This window comes from Capsicum annuum, chromosome 8 (assembly GCF_002878395.1).
Source record: "Capsicum annuum cultivar UCD-10X-F1 chromosome 8, UCD10Xv1.1, whole genome shotgun sequence".
Taxonomy (NCBI): domain Eukaryota; kingdom Viridiplantae; phylum Streptophyta; class Magnoliopsida; order Solanales; family Solanaceae; genus Capsicum; species Capsicum annuum.
Genome location: NC_061118.1, coordinates 48714993 through 48730195, shown reverse-complemented (window position 1 = coordinate 48730195; position 15203 = coordinate 48714993). Strand labels below are relative to the sequence as shown.

The following is a 15203-nucleotide window of genomic DNA, read 5'->3' as shown; positions in this document are numbered from 1 at the left end:
CATGCTATAAGAAACTGAAACGACTAGAATTTGGTGGGGTCTTACTATATATCCCCCTTGGGAAGATTCGTCCTCGAATGAGACTGACTAAAATAAGAGTATCTGAGGAATTGTACTAATACTGACATGCATAACTGAAGCATGACACATGAATTAGTTGTTTCATGAATGCATGAATGATATGAGAATGCTATACAGCTGTAACTGAATATTGAATAGAGTAAATCTAAGGAAAATGGTTACTTCAGGCTGAGTCTGATTTTGTGGAGAAGAGGTGAGGATACTTGGTTCTCATGTCTGCTTTTGCTTCCTAAGTAGCTCCCTCAACAGACTGATCCCACCAAAGAATTTTGACCGAAGGGACTTCTTTGTTCCTTATTCTATGAATCTGACGATCAAGGATTTCGACTGGGACTTCCTCATAAGAGAGTCTGCTCTGAATATCTACACTCTCTATAAGGACTACAACTACTGGGTCACCAATGCACTTCTTTAACAAGGAGATATGAAATACTGGGTGCACTGATGCTAAGTCTACAGGCAACTCAAGCTCATAAGCTACATTACCAAAATGACTGAGAATCCTATAAGGACCAACATATTGGGGACTAAGCTTCTTTTTCTTGCTAAATCTCTTCACTCCCTTCATGGGAGAGATTTTTAAGTGCACAAAGTCGCCAATATCAAACTCGAGATCTTTTTTTCTCACATCTGGATAAGATTTCTATTAACTCTAATTTGTCTTGAGCCTTTCTCTGATCAAATGCATCTTCTCTAAGGTATCAAACACCAAGTCAGGACCTACTATTGCAGCCTCACCTACTTCAAACCCACCAATGGGAGATCTACATCTCCTCCTATAAAAAGCCTCAAATGGGGCCTTCTGAATGCTGGAATGATAGATGTTTTATATGCAAACTCAATCAAAGGTAAGTGGTCATCCCAAATACCCTTAAAGTCAATAACACACACGCTCAACATATCTTTTAAGGTCTGAATGGTCTTTTCTGCTTGACCATCTATCTGAGGGTGAAAGGCTATACTGAGGTGAACTTGGGTACCAAGACCTTTTTGGAAGGCGTTCTAAATATAAGAGGTGAACTGCGTAACTCTATCTGAAATGATGGACAAAGGGACACCGTGCAATCTGATCAACTCTCTAACATAGAGCTTGGTATAATCCTTGGTTGAGTAAGAGGTATGAACTGGCAAGAAATGGGATGCTTTGCTTATCCTATCCATGATGACCCAAGTCGAATTATCCTGACAACAAGTACAAGGAAAACCCATCACAAAGTCCATGTTCACTTTCTCCCACTTCCAAGTTGGAATATTGAACTCTTGCATATACCCAATAGGCTTGTGATGCTAAATCTTAACCTGCTATCACATAGAGAAATTAGCCACAAACTCTGCAATGTCTCTCTTTATCCCACTCCATGTTATATCTCTCACAAATTATGGTACATTTTAGTGGCCCCTGGATAAATCGAGTAATGCACACCATGCGCTTCTTCCAGAATCTGTAGCCTCATGCCATCCATATAAGGAACACATAGTCGACCCTGGCAATGCAACACACCATCTCTCCCTTGGGAGAAAACCTCTACTTTCTGATCTTTGGATGACTCCTTCAGCTCAATTAAACTAGAATCTCTGTCCTGCTTTTCTTTTAATTTGGAAACCAAAGATGATTCTAAACTATTATTCACCCAAACACTACCCTCAACTAAATCTACCAAACAAACACCCAGTCTGGCAAACTGATGAACTTCCTAAGATAATTTTTTCTTACCATCCTCAACGTGAGTAACACTACCCATGAAAAATCTACTGAGAGCATTATCCACTACATTGGCCTTGTCTAGGTGATACAAAACACTCATGTCATTATCTTTCAATAATTCTAACTACATTCTCTAATGCAAATTCAAGTCTTTCTGAGAAAATACATAATGCAAGATTTTTTGGTTTGCGAACACATCAACATGCACCCCATACAAATAGTTCCACTAAATCTTTAAGGCAAACACAACAGCTACTAACTCTACATCATGGGTGGGATAATTCTTTTCATGGGGCTTAAGATGCCTAGAGGCAGAGGCCACAACCTTACCCTTCTACATCAAACACATCCCAAACCAACTCAGTATGCATCACAATACACAACAAACCCATCTGTACCTTTGGGCAAAGTCAAAACTGGGGTTATAGTGAGTCGAGCCTTGAACTCCTAAAAACTCTTCTCACAAGAGTTTGGACACTGGAATTTGACTTCCTTTTGAGTCAATCTGGACATGGGGGATGTAATAAATGAAAATCCTTCAAAAAACCATCGGTAATAGCTAGCTAAACCTAAGAAACTCTTGATATCTGATAGAGAGATGGGTCTAGGATAGTTTCCCACTACTTTGGTCTTTTGAGTATCGACTATAATGACATCATCAAAAACTATATAACCAATGAAAGCTACTAAACTTAGCCAAAATTTTCAGTTACTAAATTTGGCAAACAACTGATGGGCTTTGAGGGTCTATAATACTATTCTGAGATGGTCTGCGTGATTGTGTTCACTGTGGGAGTAGACAAGAATGTCATCTATGAAGTCTATGACGAACATGTATAAGTAATGTTTGAACACTCTATTCATCAAGTCCATGAAGGCTGCTGGGGCATTTGTGAGACCAAATTACATGACTAGGAATTCGAAGTGACCATACAGAGTTCTGAAAGCTATTTTTAGAATGTCAAATTCTTTTACTCTGAGTTGATGATAGGCTGACTGAGGTCTATCTTATAAAAGTAACTGGCATCTTGAAGTTCGTCTAACAAGTCAATGATTCTAGAAAGTGGGTACTTGTTCTTGACTGTGACTTGGTTCAACTGATGGTAGTCAATACATATTTTGAGAGAACCATCTTTCTTATGTATGAATAGAACTAGTGCGCCCCACGGGGAGACACTGGGTCTAATAAATCCCTTATATAGGATATCCATCAACTGCTCTTTTAATTCTTTGAGTTAAGTTGAAGCTATTCAGTATGGCAGAATAGAGATAGGCTGAGTATCTGAAAGAAGGTCTATTCTGAAGTCAATTTCCCTTTCAAGAGGAACTCTAGGAAGGTCTTCGGGAAACACATTTGGAAATTCATTTGCTACTAGAACTGACTCAAGATTAGGGGTCTCAGAACTAGAGTCTTTAACTCGAACAAGATGATAAACACACCCTATAGATATCATTTTTCTCGCCCTAAGGTAGAAAACAAGCTGAATCCTAAGTGCTGAAGTACTACCACTCTATTTTAGGATAGGTTCATTAGGGAACTAAAATAGACAACTCTATTTCTATAGTTAATTGAAGCATAGCATGAGTAAATCCAATCAATACTGAGAATAACATCAAAATCTATCATATCTAACTCTACTAAATTTGATGAAGTAACTTTCTAAGATACCATAATCAGAGAGTTCCTATATACCCGTTGGGCTATAAAAAATTTACCCACTGGGGTAGAGACTAAGAAGGGCTCTGCTAAGATTTTGGTACTGACCCCAAAGTCAACAACTATATAAGGAGTTACAAAGGACAAAGAAGCTCTTGGATCTAGCAAAGGATAAACATGTAAATGATAAACTTATAACGTACCAGTGACCACATTATAAGAACTTTCTTTATCCTGTCAAGACTGAAGTGCATAGTTCCTATTTGGGAGCTTCCCACTGGTGGCACTAGAAGTGGTACCCTACTGAGATGGGTGACCGAACTGAGCTAGGAGACGATTATGCTGACTCTGTGAACCTAGCTGAGGATACTCTCTAACCCTATGGCCTGGATTGCCATATTTAAAACATACATCACTGTCAGCTCTATAGACCCTTTGATGGTTTCTGCCATACTTCTATCAAAGAGAATTTGTTCAGGTACTGCTAACACTACTCTGAGATTTAGAGCCTGGCACCCTATCCTTATTACCATACCTGAACTTAGGCACTAGATCACTGGCTAAGGAATGATCTGGATCTAAAGATTTCAAGCAGAATTGGGGATGATTACCACCTACTTACTTAGGCTGAGTAAAGTTAAACCTACCTATTCTAGCCTTCTTGTTCTCCCTCTCTTTCTCTTTAGTCTTTTATATCTCTATCTGCTGAGCATGGACTATCAACCTAGATAAGTCCATCTCCTAAATAATTATTGTGGTCCTACACTCCTTGACCACACTGTCAGACACACCAAACAATAACTACTCATCTTAGATCTGCTATCAGCTACCACATAAGAAGCATATATAGATAACTGAGTAAACTTGAGAGAGTACTCTTTCACTGTCATGCTACCCTACTTCAAGTTAATGAACTCTAACACCTTAGCTTCTCGTAACTCTAATGGAAAAAACCTATCTAGAATGGTAGTAGCAAACTTCTCCCATTTTATAGGCCCTGCATCTGTGGCCTTATCTGCCTTTCACTGGTTAAACCATGTATGAGTTACTGCAATTGATATGCAACTAACTCAATACTCTCACCAGTGGTTACCTCCATAATATCTGTTACCTTCTGCACCATGTAAAAGAATTTCTGTGGATACTCTTCAGACTTAGACCCTAAAAATAATTGAGGATTCATTTAGGTGAAGTCCTGAATTCTAGCTGCAATAGTATTGGCCACTAGGTTGGACTGAACAATAGCTGGGTGTTCATTCTGGGATGCTACCAAATGAGCTAAAGTGGTGAAAGCTGCTCTAAATTTTGCGTGAGAGATAAGCTCAACCAAGGGATCTGCCAGAATGGGAGAGGTGCTAGTTGATTTTCCAATCTTTATTTATTAGTCTCTTTAGGAGAAATGTTTTGTAAATGGAAGGAAAAATTTGATTAGATAGAGAGTTTAACTTGAGCTCATGCTCACTCGAACGACATGAATACTGAAAAAAGGGAAATTTTTCCTAAAATGTCTCATAGCTTTCTTTCCATAAGTATGGCGTGCTACACACCAATACATAAGACTCTGTTTTGACATAGCTTTCAAACTCTTTAGGATTATTTAGAACCTTAGGCTTTGATACCAAGTTTGTAATGCCCCAAGACTGCACCCCGGGCATCACATAGTTCTTACAATCCTGAAGGACCACAAGCTAACCCATTACTAATACCTGTTATGAGCACTAAATAATAATAATACTGAAAATATATGAGGAAGTTAGGCTGAAATTTCCATAAGGTTCATAATTGAAAACAAATACTGAATACTGATAGTAAAACTAAAAAACTAAACATCTGTCTAACGTAGTCTAGTCTGAAAGCCTCTAACTATCTAAATATAGGGTTGATGGGACAAGTCCACAACTAACTCTGACTACTAAACATACTGAACTACTGGAATGCTGAAATAATAACTTTATCCTCAAAATATGAGGACTCACCACTATAATGGCTACTGATAACCTAGGTTACTAAGTCGGTCAAGATCCCATGTGTCTAAACCTATGATATAAGACATCATAGTGCACAAGAAAGAGTATATGTCAATACGTGGAATATATTATATGCTAAGTGAGGTAGGATGATATACATGAGTTCATATGCATGAGATGATAACTGACTGAATGAATATCATTAAGTAACTGGATAAGAGTACATGCAAAAATTTAACTACTGAACATGCTGAATATGCAATACTATGAATATAACATCTGTCTAAATTAGAGTAAAACTAAAATACTTAATTTTGATAACTGAATACTGATAACTGAAAGTTTTTGATAACTGAAAGTTTAGACTGATATTGAAGTACTAATTTCTAGTGGCTAAGTAACTAATAACTGATAGACATGGTTTAGTAGAATTATCTAAGTTCTTTACTGAATACTAATTTTTGAGTACTAAATACTAAAACTGTAACTGTGGGAGTGCTCATATAACCGACATACCCCGATTATAAATTGAGTTGGGGTCCAACCTATGACCACAGTTAGAAGGGTGTTAGCACCTTTCCAAGGAATATTTATAATTTTGTGTCAACCCTAATCTAGCATAAAGACTCATGGAATATATATAATTGCATCAACCCTAATCTGGTAGGAGGACGACTTACCCTATGTTGGCTATGTAGTTCTATAATGTAGGGACTACTACTAAAGTCCAAACCCTCTACTGGCAGGAATGCCCATATCCCTGGGTTTGCTTGGTGCTGAATACTACTCCCAACTAAATGGACAAAAAACTAATCTCTAGACTGTAATGGGCTTGACTTAACTAATAATGATCGTGTTGACTGGCTGAACTGGACTGAGTTCATTGAGTTCTATAACTAAATGAGTACTACTACTCATAACATTATTGAGACTATTCTGTATACTGTAATTCTAGGTAAATAGCTAGATTGTCGGGTGTTGAATACCCCCAGCACTCGATAGCATCAACAGTAAAATATGGCAAAAATCTTGAAGGCATTATATTAGTTACTTGTCAACCTTGCATTTATTTAGACATTTTGTCAAACACTTGAGAGGCATGAACTTTTACATTAATTGGACCACATGGTAACATGTCATGAATTCAGTACTCAATTGACATAGGCATTCTATCAAACACTTGGGGAGAATAATTAATGTACATGGAATTGATCAAGATATTTATTGGTTGTCCTATCTTGCACTACTTTTACTATTGTTTTTTTTGTCTTTGGTGCTAGGCCATTTGTGTACCCTATATTTCCTGATATTTAGTTTTTTTTGCTATCTTAGTTTAGTGTTTTGTTTGTATCATAGTTTAGTTTTTTTTCTTGCTTTGTTTGTTTTTCTTAAGGGAAGGCTTTTGGCGGTGATGATAGGGTAAGGTTATGTCCGAGGGGTTTGGGCCTGAGGTTGGCTATTAGGGTGGGGGAAGAGGGGAAGACTGTTTGGAACTGGGGGAAACATATGGTGTTAGGTCATGGTGGAGTATGGAGTGAAGGGTAGTAAAGGTAGATGTGTTACTAGTATAGATAGGGTGAGGGTGGGGTTTTGGAACATAGGAACCCTTCAGGATAAGTCAATAGAGCTAGTGAAGATTCTTAGAAAGAGGATAATTAATATTGCATGTGTTCAGAAGACCAAGTGGGTAGGGTCTAAGGCTAGGGATATGGATGGGTACAAGCTTTGGTACTTGGGGAGTGATAGGCGTAGGAATGTAGTTGGCATCTTAGTAGATAAAGAACTTAGAGGGCAAGTAGTGGAGATTAAGAGGGTCAACGATAGGCTGCTGACAATTAAGTTAGTCATTGGGGGATATACTTTGAATGTGTGTAGTGTTTATGCGCCTCAGGTGGAGTTGGATGGGGAGGAGAAAAAGCAGTTTTGGGAGGCTTTGGACGAGGTGGTAAGAGGCATGCCTAGCTTTAAGAAGATTGTTGTAAGAGGGGATTTTAATGGTCACATCAGGGTGGTATCAGGGGGCTATAGCGATGTGCATAGGGGTTATGGTTTTGGGGAGAGGAATGATGAGGAAGTTGCTTTATTGGATTTTGCGAGGGCTTTTGGGTTGGTAGTAGTGAATTCGAGGTTTCTGAAGAAGGAAGATCACCTGGTCACCTTCCAAAGCATAATAGATAAGACACAGATTGACTTTTTGCTACTTTGGAAGGGGGATAGGGTGTTGTGCAAGGATTGTAAAGCCATCCTGGGTGAGAGCCTTTTGACCTAACACAAGCTTCTAGCAATGGATTTGGGCTTTAAAAAGAATAGGAAAAGGAAGAGAGAGAAAGGGCATCCTAGAATTAAGTGGGGGGCTTGACTCCGATTAGTGCATTGGAGATAGGAGAGAAGGTGGCGGAAATAGAGGTTTGGTAATGTAGGGGCGATGTGGATGGTATGTTGGATAGGGCTACTAGGTGTATCTAGGACACATCTAAAAAGGTGTTAGGTTTCTCGAGAGGCCGGGTCGGTCAGCAGCAGAGGGATTAATGGTGGAATGAAAAAGTACAAAAGAAAGTGGTGCATAAGAAGGAGGTGTATGCTAAGTTGGTTGAGAATGCGGATGAAGAGGATAAGTGAGATAGTAAGAAGGAGTACAAGTTAGCTAGGAAAGAGGCTAAGTTAGCAGTTACAGCTGCTAAGACGACAACTTTTGAGAGCTTGTATACGGGGTTGGAGGAGCGAGGTGAAGAAAAAAAGTTGTATAGGCTTGCTAAGGCGAGGGAGAGAAAGGGTCGTGACCTAGACCAAGTGAAGTGCATTAAGGGAGAGAGTGGTAGTGTGCTGGTGGAGGAAGCTCATATTAAGAAAAGATGGCAGTCGTATTTTTATAGACTTTTAAATGAGAGGGGGACAGGGATATTGTGTTAGGGGAGCTAGAGCACTCAGATAGGTGTCACAATTTTTGGTATTGTAGGTATTTTAAGGTGGTAGAGGTCAGTGAGGCTATTCGCAGAATGCGGAGGGGTAGGGCAACAGGGCCTGACGAGATCCCTGTGGACTTTTGAAAGTTTGTGGGAAGAGCTGGTTTAAGTTGGTTGACCAAATTGTTTAATGGCATTTTCAAAATTGTAAAAATGCCTGACCCGTAGAGGTGGAGCACCATGATTCCTTCAGAGTTGCAACAACTATAGGGGTATTAAGTTGTTGAGTCATACTATGAAGATTAGGGAGAGTGTGGTAGAGCGGAGATTGAGAAAGATAGTGTCTATTTTGAAGAACTAGTTTGGCTTTATGCCCGATCACTCGACGATGGAGGAAATTCACCTGGTACGGAGACTGGTGGAGTAGTATAGGGAAAGGAAGAAGGATCTCCACATAGTATTTATCGACTTGGAGAAGACATACGACAAAGTTTCTAGGGAGGTTCTTTGGAGATGCTTGGAGATGAGTGAGGTCCCGGTGAAATACATCAGATTGATTAAGGACATGTATGAAGGAGCTAAGACTCAGGTGAGGATGGCGAGAGAAGATTCTGAGCATTTTCTGGTCCTAACAGGGTTGCATCAGGGATCGACTCTTAGCCCTTTTCTGTTTTCTTTAGTGATGGATGTTTTAATGTGACGTATTTAGGGTATTGTGCCTTGGTTCATTCTTTTTGCGGATGATGTAGTGTTGATTGATGAGATGCGGGGAGGTGTGAATGATAAATTAGAAGTTTGGAGACAAACACTTGAGTCTAAAGGGTTCAGGTTGAGTAGGAGCAAGACAGAGTATATTGAATGCAAGTTTAATGACTTGGGACAAGAGGACAAGTTGGTAGTTAGGTTGGACTCTCAGGTAGTGTGTAGGAGGGATAGTTTTAACTATCTCGGGTCCTTGATTTAGGGAAATAATGACGTTGGTGAGGATATCTCCCACTGGATTGGGGTAGGTTGGGTGAAGTGGAGGCTAGTCTCAGGAGTGTTATGTGATAAGAAATTGCCATTCAAACTTAAAGGAAAATTTTATAGAGTGGCAGTCCATCCAACCATGTTATATGGAGCGGAGTTTTCGCCGGTAAAGAATGCCCATATCCAAAAATTGAAGGGGGAAAAAATGAGAATGTTGCATTGGATATGTGGGCTTACTAGGAGTGGTAGGATTAGGAATGAGATTATTCGAAAGAGGTTTGGAGTGGCTTTGATGGAGGACAAGATGTGGGAAGTTTAGTTGAGATGGTTCCGGCATATGAGTAGGAGGGGCGCGGATGCCCCAGTTCGTAGGTGTGAAAGACTGGTTTTGGATTGTATCAGGTAGGGTAGGGGTAGTACAAAGAACTATCAGAGGGAAGTGATTAGATGAGACATAGAGCAGTTATAGCTTATGGAGGACATGACACTAGATAGGAAGGTGTGGAGGACGCAGATAAGAGTAGAAGGTTAGTGCCTACAGGTGGGCTGTAGTCGGAAGCTAGGAGAGCTTTGGGTGGGGGTATTGTAAGTGAGGCTGCCTTTGGTTTGTTTGTATAGGTTTCTACTATGTGGGTTCCTTATTTTTATTGTTCCAACGTGTTTCATGCTTTATTATGAATTTACTTATTATTCTTTGTCTTGAGATGGGGGTCTATCAAAATCAACCTTGCTACCTCTCCGGAGGTAGTGGTATAGAGTGCGTACATTTTACCCTCCCCAGACCTCACTATGTGGTAATACACTGGGTTTGTTGTTGTTTTTGTTGTTGGAATTCATCAAGATATAAACATCATGGGTACAACACTCAACTTCCAATTCAAGGGTTTAACATGAGGATCACATAATTCTATATACTTGCTAGTTAAATCACTTAAAACATGTAATGAGTCTTTGCTTGAAAAACATAGATCAGTACATACATGAACACAATCCAATTCAAACATATAAATCATGAAATCAGTAAACTTGTAGTTTAAAAAAGGTTCTTGAACTCCAAGGGTGAAAGGAAACCCAAGGATGAACACCTAATATACCTTGATTTTTGATTTTGATGAAATTGCGGAGGATTTCTTGGAACTTGATCTTGAACTTGAAGAAACTAGGGCTTTGTCCTTGAGAGGATTTTATGAATAATGAATGTAATTTGCCCTTTTGAGAGTTTAATCTAGTGTTTAGCTGAATTGGGTGAGGGGAAAATGACTCAATTGCCCTTGGAAAGTTGGATTTTAATACACAGAAACTTCCTAGTGATGTGATACCCTACGCGCCGCATCAATGGTGTCGATGCCATTGTCGACGCACCGCATTGATGTTGTCGACATGATTACTAACGCGTCGCGTCCTGATCGCTTTGATGCAATATTTTGGGCATCCAAACATGACTTAAACGAAGTCCAAAAATTCTAAAACTCACCCAACATGACCTATTGACATCTATGATCTTGAATTAATTTAAAAATCAATAATCCAATCCCGGAAAGATTGAAAATAATGTCATTGAAATATCAAGGCTAAAATGAGACTAATTGTCAATACATAGCTGAAGTTTCTAAGTTTGAACCTCTTTTGTTATGCTATAAGGAACTGAAACGACTAGGATTTTGTGGGGTCTTACAATATGAAAGACTATTTTGAACATCTACGCTCTCTAGGTGGACAACTATAGCTGGGTCACCAATACACTTCTTCAACAAAGAGATATGGAATACTTGGTGCATTGATGCTAAGTCTGTAGGCAACTCAAGCTCATAAGCCACCTTTCAGAAATGGCTAAATATTTTGTAAGGGACAACATATCGGGGACTAAGCTTTCCCTTCTTACCAAACCTCTTTACCCCTTTCATGGGATAGATTTTTAGATATTCAAATCACCAATCTCAAACTCAAGATCTTTTCTCTTCATATTTGCATAGTATTTCTGTCGGCTTTGGGCTGCCTTAAGCCTCTCCCGAATTAGCTGAACTTTCTTCAAAGCATCAAACACCAAATCAGGCCCTATCAAAGTGGTTTTACCTATATCAAACCAACCAATCGGAGATCTACATCTCCTTCCATATAGAGCCTCAAACGGAGTTATCTAAATACTAGAATGATAGTTATTACTATACGCAAATTCAATCAAAGGAAAATGGTCATCCCAACTTCCCTTAAAGTCAACTATACACGCTCTCAATATATCCTCAAGGGTATGAATAGTATTCTCTAGCTGACCATCTTTCTAAGGGTGAAAGGTTATACTGAGCTGAACTTGGGTACCAACACCCCTCTGAAAAGTTTTCCAAAAGTTAAACTGAGTACCTCTATCTGAGATGATATATAGCGGAACATCGTGCTGCCTAACTAACTCTCTAACATAGAGCTTGGCTGAATAAAAAGTATGTACTGGTAAGAAATAGGCTGATTTGGTCATTCTGTCCACAATCACCCAGATTGAATTATGTTGTCGACAAGTACGAGGAAAACCTGTCACAAAATCCATGTTCACTTCCTCCCTCTTCTAAGTGGGAATATTGAACTCTTGCATAGACCCACTGGGCTTTTTATGTTCAATCTTAACCCGTTGACAAGTGGATCAGTTAGCTAAAAACTCTGCAATATCACTCTTCATCCTACTCCATTAATAGATTTTCCATAGATTGTGGTACACCTTCATGATACATGGAGGAATTGAGTAATGCGCATTATGCGCTTCTGCAAAAATTCACTGTCTCAACTCATAAACACAAGACACACATAGTCTACCCTGGAAATACAACAGACTATCTTACCCTTAGGAGAAAACCTCTACTTTCTGGTCTCTGACTACCTCCTTCAGCTTCACCAGACTGGGATCCCTATCTTATTTTTCTTTCACTTTGGCAAACAAAGAAGATTCCAAACTATTTTGAACCCATGCACTAACCTTAGCTCAATAAAAAAAACGAACACCTAATCTGGCAAGCTGATGAACTTCCCTAACTAACTTCTTCTTATCATCCTCAACATGAGAAACTACTCATATACAATCTACTTAGGGCATCTACAACTACATTGGCCTTGATCGGGTGTAAAAAAAACTCATGTCATAATCTTTCAACAATTCTAGCCATCTTCCCTGGTGCAAGTTCAAATCTTTCTACGAAAATATATTTTGCAAGCTCTTCTGATCCATGAACATATCTACATGTACCCCATACAGATAATATCTCCAAATCTTAAAGCAAATACAACAGATGCTAGCTCATGATCATGAGTGAGGTAATTCTTTTTATGGGGCATAATTTGTCTAGAGGCATAGGCTAAAACCTTCCACTTCTGCATTAAAACATACCCTAAAATGACTCTGGAAGCATCACAATATACACCAAACCTTTATAAACCATCTGGTAGCGTCAAAACTAGGGCTGTGGTGAGTCGGGTCTTCAACTCCTGAAAACTCTTCTCGCAAGAATCTGACAACAGAAACATAACTTTCTTCTTAGTCAACTTGGACATAGGGGACGCAATAGATGAAAGACCTTTAACAAACCATCGTTAATAGCCATCCAAACCCAAGAAACTCCTAATATCTGATGGAGAGATGGGTCTAGGCCAGTTTCTTACCGCTTCAGTATTTTCAGAATCAACTATAATGCCATCATCAAAAATAATAAAGCCAAGGAAAGCTACTGATCTTAGCCAAAATTTTTAGTTACTGAATTTAGTGGACAATTGATGGGTTCTAAGAGTTTGCAATACTATTTTGGGGTGGTCTCTATGATTATTTCATTATGAGAGTAGAAAAGAGTGTTATCAAAGAAGACTATGATGAACACGTCTAAGTACTGCTTGAACACTCAATTCATCAAGTCCATGAAGGTTGCTGGGGCATTTGTGATACCAAAGGACATGACTAAAAATTCAAAGTGACCATACCAAGTTTTAAAAGTTGTCTTCGGAATGGAACATTCCTTGACTCTAAAAAGGTGATAGCTGGATCTGAGGTCTTTCTTAGAAAAATAACTGGCACCCTAAGTTGGTCGAACAAGTCATCAATTCTGGGAAGTGGGTATTTATTCTTGATTGTGACTTTGTTCAACTAACGGTAGTAAATACACATTCTAAGAGAACCATCTTTCTTACGCACGAATAGAATGGGTGTGGCCCACGGGGAAATGTTGGGCCTAATAAATCCCTTATCTAGGAGATCTTTCAACTGTTATTTCAACTTTTTGACTTTAGCTGGAGCCATTCTATATGGAGGAATAAAGATAGACTAGGTATCTGGAAGAAGGTCTATTCCAAAGTTAATTTCCCTTTCGGGAGGAACTCTGGGAAGATCTTTAGGGAACACATTAGGAAATTCCCTCACTACTGAAATCGACTCAAGGTTAGGAGTCTCAAAAGTAGAGTCTTTGACCTGAACAAAATGATAAATACACCCCTTGGATATTATTTTCCTCGCTCTAAGGTACGAAACTAGCTAACCATTGTAGTACTACCCCTTCATTCAAGGACCGGTTCATTTGGAAACTGAAAATGAACTACTCTGTTTCTGCAATCCACTAAAGCATAGCATGTGTGGAGCCAATCCATGCCACAAATAATGTCAAAATCCATTATCTTTAACTCTACAAGGTCTACTGAAGTAATTTTATTAGACACTTTAACCAGGCAGTTCCTGTATACCCACCAGGTTATAATAGACTTACCTACTGAGGTAGATATTGAGAAAGGCTCTACTAAGATTTTGGAACTTACTCCAAACTTAACGGTTGTATAAGGGGTTACAAAAAAAGAGATGCTCCAAGGTCTAGTAAAGCATAAACGTGTAAATGTAAGACTTGTAATGTACCGGTAACCATATCAGGAGAACTTTCCTGATCTTATTGGGTATAAAGTACATAAAACCTATTCTGACACTGACCACTAGTAGAACTAGAGATGGTGCCCTGCTGAATCGGCCGACTGGCTGGAACTGATGACTAGTGGGACTAGCCATTTTGGCATAAATCCCTTTCTTTCTAAGAAACTATTTGTCACATCCAAATTTGATGGCTTGGCTTATCATACCCAAAGCATACATCACTACTAGCTCTACACTATCCCTGGTGGTTTCTACCATATTTTTGGCAAAGAGAATTTGTATGACCACTGTTTACACTGCCTTGGGACTTAGAGCCTGGTGCCCTATGCCAATTTCCATTCCTGAACCTTGGCATAGGTGTACTAGCTGAAAAATGAACAAGAGATAAAGATTTTTGATAGAATTAAGGAGGTTACCACCCTTTGACATTAGCTGAGTGAAATTAAAGATACTTGTTCTAACCCTCTTATTTTCCCTCTCTCTCTTTCCTTATTCTTCTGCTCCCCAATCTATTAAGCATAGACCATCAACCTGACAAGTCTATCTCCTTTATTAACATTGTAGTCCTACACTACTTGACCATACTATTAGATACTCTAACACAAACTTGCTCATCCTAGACCTATTATCAATCACCAAATAAGGAGCATACCTAGCTAGCTGAGTAAACTTAAGGGAATACACCTTCACACTCATATTTCCATATTCAAAATTAATGAATTCTAACACCTTAGCTTTCCTCAGATCCAACGAGAAGAATCTCTCTAAGAAGGTTATAGAAAAATCCTCTCATTCTATTAGCCCTGTATCTACATCTCTATCCCATTTTCACTACATAAACTAGGTATGGGCTACATCCTCAACTGGTAAGCATCCAATTCATCAATCTTACTAGAATTTAACCCCATAATGTTTGTTACCATTTGCAGCATATCTAGGAATTCCTGCAGATCCTTATCAGAATTGAATCCCAAAAATAGAGGAGGATTCATTCGGGTAAAGTCCCGATCCTGGATATGGCAACATTGGCAACTGG

General features: G+C 39.0%; 1 protein-coding gene across 1 annotated transcript; it reads left to right on the top strand.

Moving 5' to 3' along the window:
• The first annotated feature begins 7118 nt into the window (after positions 1 to 7118).
• LOC107861159 (craniofacial development protein 2-like) lies at positions 7119 to 7679 on the top strand. The gene has a single exon (XM_016706532.2). The coding sequence runs from the start codon at positions 7119 to 7121 to the stop codon at positions 7677 to 7679; it is 561 nt and encodes a 186-aa protein (XP_016562018.2).
• Positions 7680 to 15203: the final 7524 nt, after the last annotated feature.